At 35.7% G+C, this 23014-nt stretch overlaps 1 protein-coding gene across 1 annotated transcript; it reads right to left on the reverse strand.

Annotated features, from left to right (window-relative positions):
• Positions 1-1195: 1195 nt before the first annotated feature.
• ift81 (intraflagellar transport 81 homolog) lies at positions 1196-22622 on the reverse strand. The gene is made up of 18 exons (XM_051904259.1): positions 22203-22622; positions 21849-21952; positions 20925-21105; positions 19877-19966; positions 19723-19788; positions 18653-18763; positions 18434-18518; positions 17354-17517; positions 16792-16887; positions 15581-15727; positions 11774-11923; positions 7967-8095; positions 7550-7639; positions 7310-7396; positions 5340-5411; positions 5170-5255; positions 3475-3520; positions 1196-2899 (listed from the first exon to the last, which is right to left on the reverse strand). Exons 1-18 carry the CDS (start codon positions 22344-22346, stop codon positions 2717-2719), a joined length of 2031 nt encoding a protein of 676 aa, XP_051760219.1. The 5' UTR covers positions 22347-22622; the 3' UTR covers positions 1196-2716.
• Between the last annotated feature and the right edge of the window lie 392 nt (positions 22623-23014).

Genomic DNA, 23014 nt, shown 5'->3' on the forward strand with positions numbered 1-23014 from the left:
CAACATCCAATCAACCGACTCTGGCTAGGGCAGCACTGACGTATATTGAGCAGACGTTTGTTTATTGGTATAACAGATTGTCACTCAATGCAGCTGATATAACTTTTGCCCCGCCCCTCCAATGCAGGTGAACTCGCAGGTAAACGATGTTCCTGGAAAGCTGCCTGCACGTGTATTTATGCTTCATGACAAGTTTCGTTTTTGTACCCTATATATTTATATTTTTTAGTATTTTGAGTGCGTATATGTAACTCTCATTTTCTCTGTCCGGATAAAGTACGTGATGTTCTCAATGTCTGAATCTCGGAAAGTCATTATCATATTGGTGTAACTGTCTTGAAAAAAATAGCACAAGTTTAATCAAAGTTAATCAAAGTATTTTGTGTTTAGGACAATATATTATATATAGAGAGAGAGAGAGAGAGAGAGAGAGTATGTGTGTGTGATAAAAATATTTGAAGCAACATGATAGTTACTAAAAAGGAATAATTTTTCACATGAAAAATGATGATTAATATTCACTTACATGTATTCAAGGTTAAACTAAAAGCATTTTAATAATTTAATAAATAAGAAGTGGAAAACAGTATAAAAATGAAATCAGTGTAGATACAAATATTACATTTTACACATTATTTTAAAAGATCTTTTCTTTTATCACCTCATATACCCGTTTGAAATGTAAAACGAAATACTTTTCTATTTTACTTTAATTGTTGGTTAAAGAAAATGCTGTGGGCATTTTGAACGAGACTGACTCAGTATTAAATCATTTCAAGCTGCCAGATGTATATTATACTGTGCAGACACACAGATATGCATCACTATGCAAGGATGCAGTGCTTACACCTACCTACTCAGGGTGACCTATGCATATTATTATATTATTAATATAAGAATAAATGAATGAATTACCACCCTGGAGCTCTATATCCATTTTTATAGAAAGGATCAATTTATGTATGCTTATGGGTTCTTTGGTGATTATAATTCTCATCCAAACAATGACATTCCAGATGGATAAATGCACCAGACAGAAAAAAAAAAAAAGAGAGAAAGAAAGTTTTACTAGATGTTCTAAAAAGAGCCAGCGGAATGGCACCTGTATACAGGATCTGATACAGGATCAGAACTGCTGAAGATTCTAAATTAGAATGTTAAAAAGTAAATACAACTGCATAACTGTATAAATCGCTAATTTACAATATATTCTATAACTTTATTATACAACATGTTTACATAACTTTTTAATTTTTCAAACAAAAGTAGAAGTGAACTAGCCTAGCAGCCTTCTTACTTTTCGATACAGTGAAAAAGACGTAGGAAGAAAATGAACACTTTTTTTTTTTTTTTTTTACAAAAGGTATGATGATGGGACAAGTGAGTGTTTACTACTTAAGCACTACCCTGACAGAGCAACAAAAGGAGATCTAACTGAATTCCTAAATTGGACAGCTCTTCTGGCCAAGGTCATGGCTGTTGTTTCCCAAAATAACTTGGAGCACAGGCGCATCTAAAGTGTAGCACTTTGTAGGGTGTTATCTTTGGACACATAGACTGGAGCTCTGTTCTTAAAGACGTGTCAAAACCGAGACTAGGGACTTATTGGAAGTTAGTGCGTAAGATATTAGTATACAGTTTTAACATACAAAATATACAAACAATTGTGTATGTATGTGTGTGTGTATATAATACACTACCGGTCAAAAGTTTGGAAACATTACTATTTTTAATGTTTTTGAACAAAGTCTCTTATGCTCATTAAGGCTGCATTTATTTCATAATAAATACAGAAAAAAACAATAATATTGTGAAATATTATTACAATTTAAAATTATGGTTTTCTATTTTAATATACTTTAAAATATAATTTATTTCTGTGATGCAAAGCTGAATTGTCAGCATCATTACTCCAGTCTTCAGTGTCACATGATCCTTCAGAAATCATTGTAATATGCTGATTTATTATCAATGTTGGAAACAGTTGTGCTGCTTAATATTATTTTATAACCTGTGATACTTTTTTAGGATTCTTTGATGAATAAAAAGTTAAAAAACATCAGCATTTATTTAAAATAGAAATCTTTTACAACAATATACACTACCGTTCAAAATTTTAGGGTCAGTAATTTTTTTTCTTTCTTTTTTTTGAAAGAAATTAATACTTTTATATTGCACGGATGTGTTAAATTGATAAAAAGTGATAATCAAGATTTATATTGTTAGAAAAGATTTATATTTTGAATAAATGCTGTTCTTTTTAACCTTTTATTCATCAATGAATCCTGAAAAAAGTATCACAGGTTCCAATAAAATATTAAGCAACACAACTGTTTTCAACATTGATAATAACTGAGTATCAAATCATCATATTAGAATGATTTCTAAAGGATCATGTGACACTGAAGACTGGAGTAATGATGCTGAAAATTCAGCTTTGCATCACAGAAATAAATTATATTTTAAAGTATATTAAAATAGAAAACCATCATTTTAAATTGTAATAATATTTCACAATATTGTTGTTTTTTCTGTATTTATTATTAAATAAATGCAGCCTTAATGAGCATAAGAGACTTCAAAAGTTCAAAAACATAAAAAATAGCAATGTTTCCGAACTTTCGACCGGTAGTGTGTGTGTGTGTGCGTATATATAGTATATATAATAATTCATATATTAATGACCAGAAAGACAACTTTTACATGGGAAATGGCATCACAGAACCAGCATATCCTTGCCAACATCCTGGATGATGTGCCCAATAGGCGCCTGGCTCTGAGCCTTGAGGTAGCACTGCTTCTTGCACTCCAACAGCGTCTCCAGGTCCTTCCACATCTTCATCTGTCTCATATTGGGCTCCTGGTTCTCTCGCACCTGTTTCACCTGCTGACGTAGAACCTGCAAGTCCACAGAGACACAATGTACATTGGCTTTGAAAAACACATCTAGAGCTGCATGTTCTGATGCTAACTGGAGATAAAAACAATCATTTACATATGTTCAAAGCATGGTTGGTGCAAAAAACCTGACTCCACGATACCTTATCCGAATTTCAAAGTCTTGCTGAGCCAATAAATTTATTGTACCCATGTGCCGGCAGTCAAATCTGGCATAATTCATGGATTCAGAATGCTTGTAAAGTCGTAGCAGTAAACAGTTAAAGGGCAGGACAGGCAGTTACGGGAGAGCTTGGCATACCGTCATCTCTCCTTCCACTGTGCTGAGAGGGTGGTCTACTGGTTGTACATTGGGGCAATGATTACACAAGCTTTGTTCTAACACTGGCACGATGTGGCGTGACACTGATCGCATGCTCCACGCGGTTTGGCAGAAATATCACAGAGGCCAGGCCCCCCACTCTTAACTAACACAAAGTTGAGCCCAACAGATGAGATAAAGACAAGTGAACGACCTGGTGGAACCAAGTTATGAGTCTGAGAGGTTTGACAGATGGTCAAAGACGGTCTCCTCACCTTGCCCAAGGACTCCTGCTCAGCTGTGTTCGCAATGTACTTCTCTCTGCAAGAAAAGGTTATACAATGATTCCTTAAAGGAATAGTTGTTTTAGTTCAGTTAACAAATTCTGTCTTCATGTACTCACTCTTATATTGTTCCAGATATACTTACTGTATTTTTCAGAACACATTTGCGCACACATTTGGATTTGTGAAAGAGTGAGCCCAAGTTTATTTGTATCATGCATTTCTTACAAGCCGGTAGTTTCATTTTTGCTTTAACTAAATTAGTTTAGGCATTTACAATAAATGTTGTTTATAATAAATGCCACTAGAATTTATGTTTGTTTTATATAAACATTATGAGAAGAGCGCTAGCCAGAGTGCCAAGTCCGCGGGAATTGGGCTACTTTATTGTTGTTGCCACAGGTTGAAGCGACCCCAAATAACATGATATTTAGCCACTGGAATGCGAATTGTACCAGGGGAACCGTGCCAAAAATGTGGATTTTACCGCCCGGAACGCGATTGGGACTAGTTTCGGGCTAGTTTTGAGTAGCAATTGCGTGGGTTTTGTTGTGAAAACCTAGCAACCCTGAGCCAGATGGGATTTACACTTTGTTTGGTTTGAAGATGAAAAATGTACTAAGCACAATGTTCTCTCACCATTCCTGATTTCTAACAGGCACGCGTAGCGTTTGGCCGGTCTTGCGGCTGTCAGAGCAGAAATGAAAGCTGATGTTCACTGTATGTTTTTCTATTGTCTCCGTGCGCATTCATTTGTAAGTTGTGCGAACTTATTTTGTCCATTAGATTGAAAGATCTGAAAAAACCCATACATTTACCTGCCCACAGACCCTCCCCTCAAATAAATCAGGACAGAAGTAGTTGAAAGTAGACAAAAGAGACGGATTAAAACACCAGGTATAAACGGGTATGTGTCTCCTTCGTCTACTTGTGATCCGATCGACCAAAACGCATCTTAATTCCAGGTGGAAACAGGGCCTAAGTCATTTTGGCCACTTTTACAATACTTTTTGGGTCTTTTCATGTTTTGGAGCTTGCCAGGTCCTGTTGACTATATGCTCTCAAATAAATAGCAGCGTAAACATTCTGCCTCCTTTTGTGTTCTACACAATAAAGGAAATCATACAGGTTTGAAACGACATGAGGGTGAGAAAATTATGACAGAAATTAATTTTAGGGTGAACAACTCTTTTAAATGTCACATTTAGTTCCTTTCTATTGAGCAGGTATCCAAATACACTTTCATTGCGCTAATCTAATCTAACAATAGCAAAAGAACTTATGACTTATGATTACAGCAATTCTCCAATTCCTGAGTCACTCCTGCTTAGGACTGAACCTGCAACCTTTGTGTTAACAGCTGAAATCCTTAACCACAAGGCTACCACCCACCTCCACATTTAACAGAAATTCTGCTAAACTTTTTAAATGCGTAGGCTGGATGGATCAAAAATGGGCGAATAGATACTTGAAGCATAGATGAAACAAAAGACATGAAAAAAGAAAAAACAACAACCATTCTGAGCAGTAGGCAGGCAGGCATGCTGAGAGCTGCGAGCTCAAAAGAGTCTCTTAGGGACCATTTGTTTGTCAGTTATGATGCAGGAATCCATGTGTTTGTGCATGTCTGTCTTTTCAGTGGAGATTTGAGGTTTATCTACAGCAGATATATCTCCAGTTTCTTACCTGAGAGCCGTCCTCCGCACCTGTAAGTCCATTGACTGATTGATCTTACTCTGCTCTGCTGCTCTTTGCATTTGACTCTCAGTAATCTGTGAAGGAGAGGCCGAGGGAAGAGTGAGAGACAACAACAGGACTGGAAATCTCTGATGTCTAAGAGGAAGATGGGTTTTTACCTCTCTCACGCAGTTAATGTGATGATATCGGCTTTCTTCCTGTGCCGTTTCTTCCCTGAGTGTCCTCACTTCCTGTATAACATCAGGGGGCATATTACAGAAAGATCCTAATTTTAGAATCCTATCTTATCTGTTTGGTAAACATGGCAATTTCAGCTAGAACCTCATTTAGGACAAAAGCTAAATGACATTTCTTAAGTGGATTATCTTATTTTAAGTACGGATAGGAAAAGGGTATTACAGAAGCATCCTAACTCGTCTTAACTTTAGGACAATCCCACTGGTGTCCTAACTTCAAAATAATTTGAGAGCCAACTGTAAAACTCACATAACAAAAGCCGTCTGAGAATGGCGTCACATTAATTAATGATAACAGATGAAGAACAGCAATGTTTGATGTTGGAAAGATTTTTTGAACACCGAAATGATGTGCTGCACTTTGACGCCAAAACACTGATAAATAATTCCAGACTCCCATGAAATATAGTTGTAGGCTTTGCCTTTTCAACCAAGCTTGTCAAAACTTCTCTTTCTGCAGCACTTAAAAAAGCACACTTATTTTGTTTCTCCATTTTAATCTCTAGCGTTTACTTCACAGCAGCTGCTTGCGCATCGTTAGTTGCTTGGTAACAGACCTGAGAGTTGATTAATGAAATCGATGGAGCTGTTTAAGATTTCCTAAATACAGATAAGATGAGATTTTGTAAAATAGGATAAGAATCCTAAATCAAGTTAAGATTTGCTTCTGTAATACAAACTTGTGAAAAATCCTAAATTAACTTGTTAGATCTTAACTTAAAGGGATAGTTCACCCAAAAAATAAACTTGTGTCATCATTTGACTGGGTTAAATTATTTTGTCATCATTTCACCCATTGACTTCCATAGTAGGAAAAAAATACTATGGAAGTCAATGGGTACCAACTGTCTAGTTACCCCCATTCTTTATAATATCTTCTTTTGTGTTCAACAGAAAAAAGAAAGGGTGAGTAAGTAATGACAAAATATTCATTTTTGGGTGAACTATCACTTTCAGACCTAAGATATAAAGTTTCTGTAATGCACCCCAGGGAATTAAATCACTGTCTGCTCATCAAAATGTATTTCAAAAATATAATTTCATACGATGCTAAAAAAAAAAAAGTCAGGTTGAGATCAGGGTTGGGCAATATTCAGAATTTAATAAATGGTTATATTTGGATATATAAATTGGAATTTGAACCAAGTTGGCCCCACACCACAGGATGTTGAATAAAGGAGGAAGAATAATTGCAGTTAAAATAAATATAAGATATAAGCCTGCTTTGTTTTTTAGCTATCCTAAATACAAAAAACATGAAACAATATACATTTAATTTTTCAGTATTATTTACCCATAAACATGCTATCATACAGATGGTGTATTTATGGTGTATAATATAGTTTATTAATTAAATATAATTTTATCCATCATTCTGTTTGATAAACTGTTTGCTAACAGAAGAACAGCATTCAGAGAAATGAAGAGTTTTTCCACCATGGCCTATAAAACGAAAGTTATTAATTATATATAATGAAATATATAATATCATTATATTTAATAAAATAAGTAAAATTGTATAAATAATGCATATCAAATAAAATAAAATTATAACAATAAAATTATATTTAATTAATAAAAGATACATTTAATTATTACTATCACCATAAAAATATATATTAAATTATTAAGATAATCTAATGTTTCTGGAAATACCTTATATCTTGTGTGTATGATAAAATGTTTATGGGTAATTCATAATGAAAAGTTAAACACATAATAAACAGAAAATGTATTTCTTTGATTTTCTTTGCATTTTAATTCTACTTTCTTGAATTCAAATTACAACTATTATTCTCCAAGTCAATTCAATCTTAGGAGTTTAATTTAAAATACACTCTCAATACCATATGAATGTTACACAACCCTGATTGAGCCCCATAACAGAGTACCTGTTCCAGCTTGGATCTGTTGCTCTCCAGTCCTGCAGCACAGGTGTCATACTGAGCCTTTTTTTGCTCATACTCTGGAGCGAGCTCCTGTTTTAACAACCAAAACAAAAGAGAATATAATTTTGACAGAGCTGATATGCTGATTGGCTCTTTGTAGTTGAAAGTGATTCTCAGTATGGGGGAGAGAAACAAATGGCTTTCTATCTCCAGTATCTCACTTGACGCTAAACAGTCACTCACCGCATGTTCCTGTCTCAGAGCTCTCAGGTCCTTTATCAGTGGAGATAAAGCAGACTTCTTTTGTGCTATCACTGAATTCAGCTTTTTTACCTAAATAAACACAAATCATCATGATAGATGATGAAGATCCAAGAAAGAAACTACCAAATGCATACACATGACAAAGACACATGAAACATAGTTTTAATGTTTTGTTAATATATGGTATTTTATAAAAAAAAGAAATTTTCCTAAGATGGACATCACTTTTGGCCACTATATATTTGCTAAATAATCTAAATTATTTTTTGTTAGATCATAAACTTACCTACCCAACATGCTATGTTGTTAAATAATCATCACAAAAAAAATAAACGTAGCTTATTTAGTGAATTCAGGATGGGGGCGGTTTGTATTGATGCACTTGGCCCAGCTCACCATTTCAGACATGTCGTCCAGTGTTCGTCCCTTCATCTCGTCCAGTTCGCTCTTGATAGCGGAGACTCTCTCCAGCTCTTCCTGAGTATCGCTGTAGCCTGAGATCCCCCGCTGAGCCTCCAGAGATTGCTGAACACGACAACACAAACAAAGCATAAATAGAACAAATGTTTATTCGCCTTGTCAGTTTGAATAGATTATTACTAAAATGTTTCTCAGTTTGGGTATTTGCATAAGGTAAACAATCAGTGTTACTGCATAACATTTTAGCTGTGAGCTGCATAATTTCAGACCACAAATCAAGCAAGATCTGAACCATGTTAGCCAACCTTTGTAGCAACAATCTTATAATGAAATCAAAATTGGCCCTCCCTGGCTAATGTGCATGATTCATCAGGACGTGTTGTTCAGTTCTTAATAAAAAAACTTTTCATTATATTTCATCAAATGTAATAATGGTCTCTGCCTCTTAAAATTACTTTTCTTGACTAATGTTAACCAATGCAGGCATGTGTGTGTTTGATATTTCAAAATGCATCAAAAGTGCCCCTCAACAATTATAAACAACAATATTGTGATCAATAAAACAAAATGAACGATGAATGAGAAACTGAACTATTACACCTGTTCCAGAAGTGGTCAAATGAGCAATGGAAAAACTGTGAGAATACATTCTTATATGAAGATATTATGATGTTGATTAAAGGCACAATATGTAAGATTTTTGGATTAAAATATTCAAAAACCACTAGAACAATGTTATATATTTTGTTGATTTGTGTACTTACATTATCCCAAATGTTTTCAAGAATGTTTGAATCCAGAGAAATAAGCAATTTTAACCAGGACACGGGACCAAAGACACTTTAATATATTTTGTGTTTTATTAGACAGGAGAGCAACTGTTTGGATGGATACATTAATCTACGGAAAAAAATGAATCATTGTTATATAGCTAAACACAGTAAGTCTTAATGTTTAAATCTCATTTTCTTGATTTACTGCGAGTACCATGTTTTACCATGCCTAATATCGATCTAGCTTACTGCAGTGTGCAAAAAGTAAGGGGCACATAGTAGGATTATAACAATTTTCAACACAAAAATGTATCTAATATCATAAAACAGCACTGTGTTACCCCACATACGCATGACCAGAAGAAGCGGAAGCGGTCGTCTGCGGCATAAAAGCTCTGCTGCTCTCGAGATGCGTGTCACGCTTGTCTCTCATTAGCAATCGCTTCAGCGGCCTCGATCTGCTCCAACAGCATTCAGCCACACCCTGCTTCATACTACAGTAATGTTAATAAATCTTTAATACATTAGCTCATCCATGAATATGATTTCTGCCTGAGTCTCTTTGGATTCTTTTCAACTGGCTGTAGACGTGAAGAAAACACCTCCCATGATTCCGCGAAATCAAGGCGTTATCAAGCTATGCCTTTGTTTTGACTAAGCGACCTCTAGCAGCGAAAATTACATATTGTAAGTGATGCTTGAGCTGCTATATTTTAAAATCATTTCAGACCCTTTCTCCTGTTAAACTGCAGCGCGAAAAATGACATGCAAGTGCAACTTTATCTCATTGCAAAATGAACTGAAGCACCAGGAAACACTCAATAAGATGCTAATTCTACAGAGCATTTACTACACAGGGCACAGCAGAAAGGCAATGGCACTAAAAAAACTCTCTTGTAATGTTTTTACAGGCACACGTGTTCAAATGAATGTTTTAAATAGTGTACCTGCCACACATACAACATTCCTTACGGTACTACCGTATTGACAATACTACCTTTTAAAAAACAAAATGGCATCGGCAGTATTTTGAAGCTTTAGCATTGCGATACTACTGTAGTACCGGTATACCAAGCAACCCTATTTGTAATAACATAAAAGTTGGATGTAATGCAGATTTTGAAGGCTTGTGTGTTTGTGGACAGCTAGTGTCATGGTTAAGCACTTTCTGACAGGTTGTGTCTGTACAGACATTCAGGACTCAAAGCCACAAATGGCAGTGCAAAGCACTTTATTCTCTGGGTACAGAGGGAACTTCACAGGTCAAGCTAACGGCCATGAGTTTTATAATAGGACTGAAATGTGCTGAGCACTATATCCTGGGGAGATTACATGACAGAATCACATTTTGACAGTTTGGTATGACTCAACCCAACTTGCCTTCATCTTCTAGACATTTTAGACTAGTCAGGGAAAATTAAAATCTTGCAAATATTATGGCTGTAGTGGTACAATTTTTTCACAGTTCGGTTTGTATTAATTCTGTCATCACAGTTTTGGTTTGGTTCGGTAAATACTTTGTCACTATTAGGGGTGCACAGATTAGGAAATTTCCAATACTTTTTACCACTGTAATCAGTTAATATAATTCTAATAGGTGATATTTTCAAATAGACCCTTTTACAATTTACCATTTTTGTAAGCATTAAGTCATATGCAGTAACAAAATGGACCGAATTCAACAACTAATATTTTGTAAAATGTTCATATTATATAACATACAGACAACAGACATGAAGAGATCTATTGTGACTATCAAAAATCAATGTAGTAACCAATAAATGTATGAAGGTTCAGCATCAAAATATTAAAATTCAGAACGGTGCCAGTGAGAAAGCTTTTTGTAATGCGGTCAGCTGTATGTTTTCGGGAATTTTACAATGGCTTTGAACGCAGCTCAACCAATCAGAATCAAGGGCCCGAACTATCCGTTTTATAATACGTATTTTAATGTGCATCAGAGATGTATCACTCGTCTGTCAACTCTCATATCTCGCGTTGTACGTCATTAACAACTAGTTGTTCAGTTCGGTTCGGTACGCTACCTGCATTTTTCGGGAGTTAATTCGGTTGTAAAATGCGGTTGTCATTACCGTAAATTACTGAACTGTGTGTGAACAGAACAGGATTAAGCACTAAAAGGTGAATTGACATCCAAATTTAGCTGCAGTGTGTACGTGGCCATAGACACCTATACCATGTCAGTCCTTGCTTTCTAGTGGATAATTTTTCTTAACACTACTTACACTTTATTGGCTGATGCATTTGTAATGCTCTTGATACAGATGCACTTTGCACATGACATGACATGTGGAATGAGTGTGTTGGCAGGGGTTTGACTGATGCCCAAGGCATCTGAGGGAAAAAAAAGTTGCCACAGGGGGTAGGCTCATGAAACCAACTGCAAAACTGAGGAGGACAATTCCCCTACTCAAAAAATAACAGCACAGGATGCAGACAGGGAGCAAATGCAGTGATCACAAATAGCCCAAGCTCAGCCTTTCTGCGTCAAATGGGCTATCAGCAAGTCAGAGGCAGGGAGGATTCAGAGGTGTGAAGTCATTTCCAGGAAGGTGCTGTAACTTTAGCGTTAATGCAATTTGAATAGACAGGGATGGGTACAGGGAAGGTAGATTATGTACCAGTGCCTATAAAGATGGTGAAATGATACCCTGATAGACACAAGCTAAAACACTATTGATGCAAGCAGAACAAAGGTGGCTGTAAAGCAGGGTTTACCACCATTTAGAGAAATTTCAATTCCTGAATTTGAATTGAATTTGAATTAATGTACCAAAGAGGATGCAGATTCGAATTTTAATGCAAGGAAGTGGATTTAAAATGAACTGAAATTCAAATAAATACAAATGACAGTAATTTGTAATTAGAAAAGCAAGGTTGGCTTGGGAAACACTTATTTGAAAGTTTCAAAAAAAGTTTGAACAAAGTGTGAATGTTTATAGGCCTTATGGAGAGAGAGCGATAGAATGACGGATAAATGTGCTTTTACCAGCTGTTGATGTCCAGCTGTGTGTCGTTCTCTCAGGATCTCTTCAGTCCTCTGTAGAACGCCGTACTCTGCCTTCAGCTCAGCAATCTCCTGACGTTTCTTCTTATACATGCTACTCTTGCCACGCATCTTGGCCACATATCGCTTAAACTGAAACAGGCAGAAAAATCAAAACCTTAAGACATAAAAAAAAGACAATAAAAATGCAAAGAAAAACAACAGTAAAAAAAGACCATAATACAAATAAAAGACAATAAGGAAAAGCGGCAATAGAAAAAATATTTTTAAAAAAGAACAATTAAAACTTAAAAAAAAAAAAAAAAAAAAAGGTAAATAGAAAAAAATCCTGAAAAAATCTCAAAATAGTCAAATAATATTTTTTTCTTTATCAAGATGTGAAGTAAAAATTTATATGAATGTACAAGGAATAACCATTAAATGTTTTCCACAATTTTTAATTTCTCTTTTTCCTTTACTAGTTAATTTTAAATGGTCCTGTGGTGTGACAAATGTATTTTTAAAAACATAAGCACTCATGTAGTTTCTCAATTAATCATAGTTTAATTTTAGGTCACTGAATCTGCAGTCATAATTATTATAAGTCAAATGCTGTTTGAAGAACTTTCACTTGAAGTATAGTATGTCACACAGTAGGATAGTCCCAAAAGTAGGTATATTTCATGTCAACTACATGTCAACTAATATTCAAAAAAAAAAAAAGTAAATGTTAAAAAAAAATAGTTAAATATTGAATATTAAAATAAGTAAATGCTCATGAATTATCAATTTTGGACAGTGAATACTTGTATGTATACTATAACATGGGCAGTCAATAAGAAAAAACAAGGAACTCCAATTTCATACAACAGGGTCAGAAGAATCTGCTGTACAAAGACAAAAAAGGGGACATTGGATATTTCAGATAGGATCAACACATCACGAACACAATGAGCCCTGGTTGAGTGACTGTGTCTCACTAATGACTGCAAACAGAGTAAAGCCCGTCGTCTCACCCGGGAAAATGATATTCACACACACCACCCGAGGTTCATGTGCATGTACGGGCTAAGGGATGCAATGAGACAAAGTCAGGGGAACATTGTGGCCTTGGCTCAGTCTCTGGTAAGGTGAGAGGAAGGTGAGAATCTCTAGGAGAAAACAGCTCTGAGGAATGAGGGGGTGTGAAGAAGGGGCAAACCAGGGTGCCACTGGAACATCTCAGTGGATCACAACAAAAGAAACCTGAGCCCGCAGGCATGCAGCCAGAGGGGACAAAAAACATCTTCATCTGGCAGCTCACTCGCTCAGGCTATTCTTCTGTCAGTGCTGCCAATGGCTATAAATGTTGAGAGGCACCAGAGAGCAAACTCAGAAATCACACAATGTGCCGTATGTCACTTGGGGCACGCAGAGATTGTGTGTGAGAGTTTATGCTTTGTGTATTTTGGGACAGCAAGGGCAGACAAGGTTGGAGCAATTTGGGAGGGGAGCAGCAATAATGCTGTGCTGTGTTCTCGAGTTCCATCATCACAAACTATCAAAGCAGCAACACATGAGCATTTAAATGCATTATTGCAGGTTCAATACAAGTTAAGCTGAAACGACAGCCTTTGCTGCGTAAAACTGATTATCACAAAAATTATTTCACTTCGTCCCTCGTTTTCTTTATAAAAAGGTTATGATGAGGTTCTTACAATGGAAGTACATAGGATTTAAAACAAGAAATGTGGAGCTTATCATATTAATTATTCTGTTAAGTTTCAGGGTTTCAGGCTGTGTTCACACTAGACTTTGAGCATGCAAAATTTCTTTAGACACAGCAAGGTTTGTGAATGTCACGCTCTGTTGCTTCTGCATACTGTAAATCCAACATATAACATATCACGTATACATATACAAATTCTTTTAATGTATCATTCTTTTATTGATCACGTCTTCAAGTGATTCGCAAGTCAGAGTTGAATGTTACAAAGTTTAAGTTTGAAGAACTCTAAACTGCAAAAACGCATGGCAACGGAACTGTAAAATTGGATAAAAGTGATTTTCACAGTAAAATCATGTCAACATGCATACTGTTTACGTCTTGTGACTATACTATTTAAACAGTGAATATTTTAACATTTACAGATTGGCTCCATTCACTTCCATTGTACTGTAAAGCCAAAAGTATACTTCACTTGTCCGCATGCAGCCTAGTCCGTACACAGCAAATGTACAAGTGATTTGAACGCTCAAATCAGTTGTACATGCTGAACAAACCACATGCTGAACGTGTCTATTTAAGCTTAAGATCAAAGTATACTTTGAAAGGCTTGCACGCTCAACTGTAATTGAGAAATTAAGTATACCTGAGCCTTTAGGCCCATCGGCAGACTGTGCTGATGACGAATATTACGTAATGTGAACTGTCCGTGAGGCTTATCACACGGACAAGGGAATTATACAGTACTGTATTAAAATGCCTCACTTTAACCTAGATTTTTTGCTTTTTTAAGGAAAAGGACAGTTTTTTTGTAGTAGAAGTAGTCAACTTTATACCACAAGTGCTGTGAATTGAATTGAATCTGTATTGAACCCAGAATATTACTTTAAATGAAACATGAGAGGGTGTGGATATGGAGAACTGGAAAACACAAGATGGAACTACTGATCTATCCATCTAGTTAATTTGTGTCATAGATTGGGTCATAGATGTTTAGTTAATTTGGGTCATAGATGGGTCTCCCACTTGTCCAAAAGCCTTTTTTCCCCCTTCTTTTTCCTTGTATATTGTGCCACAAGTTGACCATACTTGGATATTGTCTATTTTAGCAGATCAGCCTTGCACATCTACAGACACACACTCCTTCTATAGTTTCAGCTATCCATCACTTGGCTGCTGCTGTTCACAGTTGGATGAGCCATGGACAGAAGTAAGTGTTATCGTGGGGAGGCAGATAAAATCACAGGAAGTCTAGAGTTGGGGGAGGGATGGCGGCTATTTTAGCCAGGGTGCCGCTCTATCTGCTCAGCCTGCCAATATCTCTGCCGAAGGGCAGGCGGGGAATGGAACGTCTGCTTGTTAAAAAAAAAGCAGACAGACAGCAAAAAGTGAGGACAGGATAGTTCACAGGTCTCAGAAACAGACACAGGCCTGTTCATCACTGACAGTTACTTTGGGAAACATTCTGGCTCCAAGGCCAGTGTGAGAAAGTTCGAGCCAGCTGACGTAACTGTCACCTGCCCTATTGGAGGAGTGCTGCTTAAAGGGTAATTCACTGTTTGCAAGATAGGCTTTTAATAAAACTTGTCTATGCAATAGAAACAAGTATTTTTTAAAGAGGCCATATTATGCCTTTTTATCATTTCTTGATTTTGTTTTTGGAGTCTACTAGAATTATTCTGGAATTGTTTAAATGAGGAATATTGTGACGTGTTCGTTTCCAGAAGAAAATTCAAGACTATAATGGAGGCGTTTCAGGGAGTTCAGAAACAGTGCTTACTGACATAGAGAATAAATCCCTTTGGAGTGACTTTGTGCTTTGTAACTTTGCAGACCTTTTTCATGCTCAAACAACAACATTACACACTAAAGAAAGTTGAAAATGTTAAAATGCATAATAATAGGTCCTCTTTAAATCAGTGATACATGACTAGAGAAAACAGATAAAAGGGCTGTGGTGTTCCCTTTTGCCAAAAACTTGTCTAATTCAGAAGTTTTAATATAATAAATATTGTAATATTTCTATATAGAACAAGAGGAGTTTGTGAGTAAACCCTGAAACATTTGCAGTGGCGCTGTGGATGGTGACTGTGTGTGTTCAGTACCTCATCTCCACGGATCAGCTCCGCTCCACCTCGCTCTCGTGCCTGACTGCTCTTCATGTTCAGTTCTCTTTCCACAGCTGCCAGCTCCTCACGGGCCTCCTGCAACTCCTCCACCTTGGTTTCCTTTTTATGGACTATAATAGCAGCCTAAAAGCACAAATTCATTGCATAAATTTTTTCTTTTTTTTTTTTTTTTTTATAATGTTTTTGCTGGTTTATTGATTCCCACATGAGGATTTTCAACCTGGATATAAACAAAAAGTTCTGATATTTTTTTTTTTAAGTTTTTAATATAAATATATATATTCATAAAAAAGTTACAACGAAAAAAAAAAATTAAGATTCTGCACTATTTCTAGGTCTTTAATAAAATAAGCAAATTCGCCATATTGATGCTGATAAACAAATGAAATTTGTCAAAAAAATATTCAGTAACATAATGCAAAATAGAAGAATTCTCAGTAGTGGCGTCAGGGGTCATTCACACAGAATGCATGTTTTGCATTCCACTGCACTGCTTTTACATCATTTTAACATTGTTTGACTGTTGCGCTCACATATGGAATGGCGTTCTAAAAGTGCAGCGCTCAAATGAAAAAGCTTAACTTTTAAAAAAAAAACGTCTCTATGCCTTGAGGGGTTTTTTTTTTCATTCCACTGCTCTGTGTTTCATTCTGTGTGAATTGCCCCATAGACCTTCAGAAACCACTGTGTGTAGGAAGATCAGTTGCCTGGGAGGGACAAAGGTCAATTATACAGTCTAGTTTTTATACAAAAGTATTTGACTGACCAATCAGAATCAAGTATTCTGGAGAGCCATGTAATAGGCTATGATAATAGACATCTGGCAATTACATATAAAACACTGCACACTGTTGTATTAGCAAATCAGAGAACATCAAACATTCTTTCAAGTTCAAAGACTCGCAGGACAAGTGCATCATCTCTCCATACGGGTATGAAAACCAGAGGTCACATGGTCACCTATACTCTGTGTTTCCATTTCGGGCACGTTGGGCTTAAAAGGCTTAAGGGGCAAACACTAAATCACACATTACTCAACCCTGCATGAATAAAGATAGCCTGCAAAACAAATAAAGATAGCCTGCAAAATAAACATGACCAATCAGGTAAATTGTGAAGAACAACACCTGTTTAAGCTTTCAAAGTGACATAGGTGAGAAAAGAGAAAAAGAGAGATGACATCTAACCTGCTGTCTGAACAGAGAGAGTTTATCATCCATTGGGTCATTACGCATCATCTTCTTTTCGATCAGATGGTTGATCTCTGTGTTGGTTTCTCTGATCTAGTGAACAAAAGACTCATTTCATCACTATATACACTACCATTCAAAAGTTTGGAGTCAAAGAGATTTTTTTTTTTTAAATAAAAATACTTGTATTCAACAAGAACACCATAAAATGACAGTTAGAGACATTTATTTTGCAAAGTTTTTCTACTGCAAACAAATGTTATTTTGAACCAAATCAGCATATTAGAACGATTTCTGTAGGATCATGTGACAGTGTAACAGGAATAAATTGCATTATAATATAATAAAATAGAAAATTATATTACATTGTAATTACATTTCAGAAGATTACTGTTTTTACTGTATTTTGATAAAATAGTCTTGGCGAACATAAGAGACATCTTCCAAAAACATTACAAAAATTCTACCAACTCCAAACGTTTAACATAACAGTACTCAACAGTGTTTGTTAAAGTTTGAACTTTAGCATTAAGATTAAAATCCATGCGCACAGGCTGACCTTGTCCTCCAGCTCCCTCAGCTCTGCTTGTCCCATAGCAGGCTCAGACGCCACCTTCTGTAGGTACTGCACCACCTTTCTCATGTTCTCCAACTCTTTGGGCAGCTTCTCAGACACCATGTAGGAGTTGAACTTGATGTCCTCCTCAAGTCTCTTCATGAGGCCTGTGGATTAGTATCACATGTATGTAGTGATCTCACTCTCTGTCACAATGCTTGTCTATTGCAGTGAGAGTGTAACAAGATTTAGTGAACGTCAAAGAAACTGTTGTGGAATTCTGAAACTTGCAATGTGAGACCACAAGAAATAGTCACAAAGTAACAAATAAAAGCACTCTGAATAAACGATTGAAAAAGAAGAAAAAGGAGCCTGAAAAGGGTCACAAAACAAGGTACAAATGACAAAAGGTTAAAGGGTTAATTCACCCAAAAACGTCAGAGGTCACCCTTCCGCCAGAACTACACTTGCGTACGGCCGTTGCTGGAAGCCAGTGATTGTAGTTTATAAAGTTATAAATATGGATATTTTTCTTACAAAAATGCATCGTTTCACTTCAGAAGGCCTTCATTAACCCCCCTGAGCCATATGGATAACTTTTATGATGGATGGATTTGCTGCTTTGGGCTTCAAAATCTAGGGTACCATTCACTCCCATTATAAAACTTGGAGCCAAGATATTTTTTAATATAACTCAAATTGTGTTTGGCTGAAAGAATAAAGTCATATCCTAGGTGTATATGACTTTATTCTTTCAGCCAAACACAATTTGAGTTATATTAAAAAATATTATATATGGCTTGAGGGTGAGTAAATTATGGGATCATTTTCATTTTTGGGTGAACTATCCCTTTAACAATGTAGACATAATTTATACATAATATATCCTTTAAAAATAGAAAGTCAGCTTTGTTTAAAATAATCCTATTTAAAAAAAAATCCCTCATATATATACACACATTTAATTAGTATGTGTGTGCGCTAGGAATGTAACCCATGACATTGCATTTTGCTAGCACCAGCTCTAACCACAAGAACTCTTCGAGTCATTCTGGGACACTGTCCTCAAGTATAACAACTTACTCTCTGGCTTTTCGTCTGCGGCTGCCTGCTGCAAGTCTTTGAGCTGGATCTGAGATCTCTGCAGTCTCTGCTCTGCCTGGAAGAGCTACACCAGAGACAAAACACAGTCTATGCTATCAGAATGTCTAGTAGACAGTGATTGCTTGGAGCTCCAATGAGTTTATTCAGACATAAACACACAAACTGATGTATTCATGTAAGTATTCAGACCGTCTCTACCTGGTTTTTCTGCTCCTGTTTCTGATGAGCAATAGACTCTTCTCTTTCTTTTTCCACTCTTAACTGTCTGGCCAGCTCCAGCATGCGCTGGTGGTTTGACACTGCCTCCACCTAGTGGACCAGAAGAACATCACAAAAACCAGAATCAGCACTGCCTTTTCACATTTTCTGTGCAATGGATTTAAATATGGTAAAAAAAAAAATGTGTTATTGTAATACAGAACATTTTTATTACACACTTTTATTACTAGCTGAAAGCAATACCAAATTAGCTAAACTATTAATGAATATTTATGCAAACCAAATTCTGTGGGGGCAGATTCTGTGTTGGTCATCCTGCTAACAGGCATTATATGGGGTTTCCTGTCCTGTTATGCCATCTTTTCACTATCTCCAACAAATGACAGACTGGAGGTCATTCATTTTCAATGTAGAGTAGGATGGGAGCTGCGTGGAGTTACAATTATATGTGTGTGTGGAATTTTCGGATCCGATTTGAGCTTCGGATGTGTTGAAATATCTGAACTTTTGTGGCTAGACCGGATGCGACAGCCACACCAGATGTGATGTATTCAAAATTAGTGAAGAACAAAGAGAGAATGACTAACATTTTTCCACTAAAATGTGATTCTTTAAACATTATTTCTGTAAAATGTCTGGTTATGATTAATTATGTCCAAAAAATAATTTTAAAATTCCTAAATAATTATTTACATTGATTAACCCTACAAAATCTATACTTTTTTTTTCTTTCAGAAGCATTGGTGGTCATTTGTTTTGTCTGGATTTATTCATATATTTGTTATTCTTTTATTTTATCATGGTGAATAAGCGAAAGGCAACGGCAGCTTCAGGGCCGACTTGAAAGTTCTATGCAACTGCCACTAGGGGGCATAATGTACAATCGCACACAAATGTTTAAAGATAGTGGAAAGGGCAGCTAGGTATGTTTGTTAAGCCTGACATCAGCAGCTCACTTTGATAGTTCTCTGTAAATGTGTATTTGCAGGTGTGATTCCATAATTTTATTTATTTTCACATACAGATTCTATGGGATTTTAGCTCCTTACCCTCTTTCTAAGACGCTCCACCCTTTTGATGAGTTGGTCCTTCTCCTCCTCCATTGCAACAATGTCCTGCAGCGACACATTATTATTGTATATATATATATAAATCAAAACACTACGTGACCAGATGGGACTTTGGCAACGTTGGCTTTCTTACCCGCCGGATCTCAGCGGTGGAGAAACCTGAGCTCTTCAGCTGTTCACACTCTTTATGGATGTTCTTGAATCCCTCCACCAGCTCCTCATACTAAGAAAACAATAGAATTGTTTAGAAAATCTCTAAAGATTCTTAAATCAAGATGCACTTGAATGCAAAATGACATAAAATATGAAGTCTTGTTTTCTGTGAAATTGTTCAAAATGAAGTGAGTTCATGATTAAAACAAGAACAAATATCTGCCAATTGGCTCAGAAAAATCAACTTTATTCAAAAGGAAGTTTACATAACTTACTAACAGATATTTGTTCTTGTTTTAAGTATAAACTCACCTCATTTTGTTCAATTCTTGAAGACTTCATTTTACATCAGCATCTTAAGTAAATGTATCTTCATTTAAAGATGTTTAGGTATTGGAAAACAGGACAAAATTTAGCAATAATGCCATGACTTTATGCATTTAAGACTTTCTGCTCTGATTTAAGACCTTTTTAAGGCCTTAATTTGTGAAAGGGCAAGACCTTTTTAGGACCTGCAGAAACCCTGTTATTATAAAGGATAAACATTTATAATAAATGCTATTATAAATCTGTGCACATCATTATTTTTCTAAATTAATGTGCCTCGTAATCTTTAATCAAAATAAGTTCCCCTCCCTCTTGCAGCGACATTTCTTCTCTGATAATGTGTCTACTGGCACGAGGATGGGACAACCTGTCACTCCCATGAGATTGACCAATAGCAAACCACAACCAGCCAATCAATTCACTATGGACAAAATCAAGACGCTCCCTAAATTCTTTCTTGTTTGAGAAGCTGTTTCACTCAGATCAATAGAGTCACAATAGAGAAGAAAAGACTACAGCAGCTTCCGTTTCATGCAACTTTGATATAAAATCATGAACAAATACACAAAGAATCTACAGGAGGTACACAAACAGGGTACAAAAAAGGCCAGGAAAAATAGGAAACAAAAATGAAGAGAATAGAATAGAATCTAAAAACAAATGTTTTTTTTAAGGCCAAGCAATATGTTCAGTAGGCATACCTGGTGGTAGGTCTCAGCAATGATATCATCTTGAAGAAACTCAGCAGGAACCTCTAGTTTGACGAGGAATCTGGCCAGATATGCTCTCTTCTTCAGCTCTGGAATCCTCTGTAACAGCCAGTGCAAGATGGGGTGCACCACAGGCTTACTGCCTGCCACCAAACCCTGACGAAAACTGCTTCTGTTGAGGAATGCACATTTCAAAGCTATGGATATTTGAAGTACTTAAATCAATTTCATATTTCTGTTTGAATAGTAGAAAATGATCTCAGCACCAAGCTATAGTGCCCATATGTACTGATCTAACACAAATATGTTCTTCAACATTTTGCTAATGTTCCCATTAAGTTATGAATACATTATTTCTGAATGTTCTCACAATGTTCAAAATGTCCAGTTTTTAAAATGTTTTTTTTTCTTGGTTCTTTGTTCCCTGAATGTTTTCTCTATTTTATCATTTTGTAAGTTTAATGGGAACGATACTTTTGAATGTTCTCCGAACCATCTGAAAAAAGTAATAATTAGTAACTTTAAAAAAAAAAAAAAAACAGACTAACGTCCAACTAAAATGTTTCAGAAAAAACGTTCCATGAATGATCTATAAACAACATTTTTGTGCTAATGTTTGATTATGTTATTATAACTTTGAACAAATGTTCCATTGACGTTACTGGAAGAACGTTTGTTCATAACTTTGAGAGAACCTTGCCAAAATCTGAGAATGTTCCCTGTCAGCTAGGAAAACATTTAATACTGCATCATACACTACTACTGTCACATATGATGTCCCATACAACTCACCTTTTATTTACAGTATGTATATATATATATATATACACACATATATATATATACACACATAATGTACGATACCTATATATTTTTGTGCTTACTCTATACAGTTTTTCACTATTTCTTTCTTACACTTCAGACATTCCTCCAGGTGGTTTGTATTTCAGCATCCCCAAAAGAGTAAACATTCTCTTGGCTGTCTGCTCGGGCATTTCCTCACGTATGTCGATGGCTTGCTGAAACAAAAAATACATGGATCAAGACAAGATAAAGTGATTGACAGCTGATTGACAAACAGCTGATTAGTGGGAACACATCATATACAAATAAACCTAACAGACAGGTCTGTAAAGCACTCTAGTCTCTGAAATAGAAATATAATGTAATCCGCAAAAAATACTGTTTTGTATTATATTAATATTATATTATATTATGATTTTATTTATTTTTTTTGATATTGTGCAATAAAGATGATTTTTGACTCACCTTTGGGTCAATTTCAGCCAGAACATCATTTAAAGTCTGCAGTAACTGCATTGGCTCCAAAGAATCGAAGGTAATGAGATTGAAGTTTTTCTTAAAAGGCTCCCTGTTCAGCTGTTCAACGATAAATTTGAGCTGTTCGCTCATCTTGAAGAGTTTGTGACTTCAACCCAACAAAAAAACCTGACTAGCTTGCGATTCGTTAAAAAATATGACTTTTGAACTAGCTAATTGTCGAACTAATAATTTTATTATAGTTCTCGGAGCGCTGTCACAGAATGTCGTTTTTTATTTGACTTTAGCTAAATGAAAATGCTAACAAATATTTGTATGAACTGTATAACTGCGTGTACCGCTAACAGCAACAAATCCTGCCTAGGAACCGTTGTCACACAAGGCCTGGTTGCTAACAGGAAGTTGGTCATCTGAAGAGAGCGCTTATTTTTTAAAGTAAAAGTCCCCATAAAAGACTTTTAACGGTCTCTGCATTTAAAAAAAAAAATGTTAGGACTAGGAATATTTGGGGGAGAAAATATCATAATGGATAATAAAATATAAGTAAAAATATATAAGAAGAAATTACTTATATAACACCTACTATTAATCTCCTTGAATGACAAGAAATTTCGGATTATTATGTTTTTATTTCATTTTATTTAGTGTGTTATTTTATTTGGACGCCAAATAGTAACTGGTTACTGAACTTGTTTTTCAAAGACTTAACTTATAACCAGATATCTGGAATGACACGTTAAATAGTATATAAAAATCTTTTCTTGAAATTTTTCTTCAATTTTGTCAATTTTATTTGACCA

The sequence above is a fragment of the Ctenopharyngodon idella genome, chromosome 8 (genome assembly GCF_019924925.1).
Source record: "Ctenopharyngodon idella isolate HZGC_01 chromosome 8, HZGC01, whole genome shotgun sequence".
Lineage (NCBI taxonomy): Eukaryota > Metazoa > Chordata > Actinopteri > Cypriniformes > Xenocyprididae > Ctenopharyngodon > Ctenopharyngodon idella.

Coding starts and splice junctions, on each gene's coding strand:
- ift81 (XM_051904259.1), bottom strand. CDS start 22,346: ATGAGCGAACAGCTCAAATTTATCGTTGAACAGCTGAACAGGGAGCCT. Junction 21,106..21,848: donor CCTGGAGGAATGTCTGAAGT/GTAAGAAAGAAA, acceptor ATTCCTCAACAG/AAGCAGTTTTCGTCAGGGTT. Junction 11,924..15,580: donor AGCTGATCCGTGGAGATGAG/GTACTGAACACA, acceptor TGCCTGTTTCAG/TTTAAGCGATATGTGGCCAA.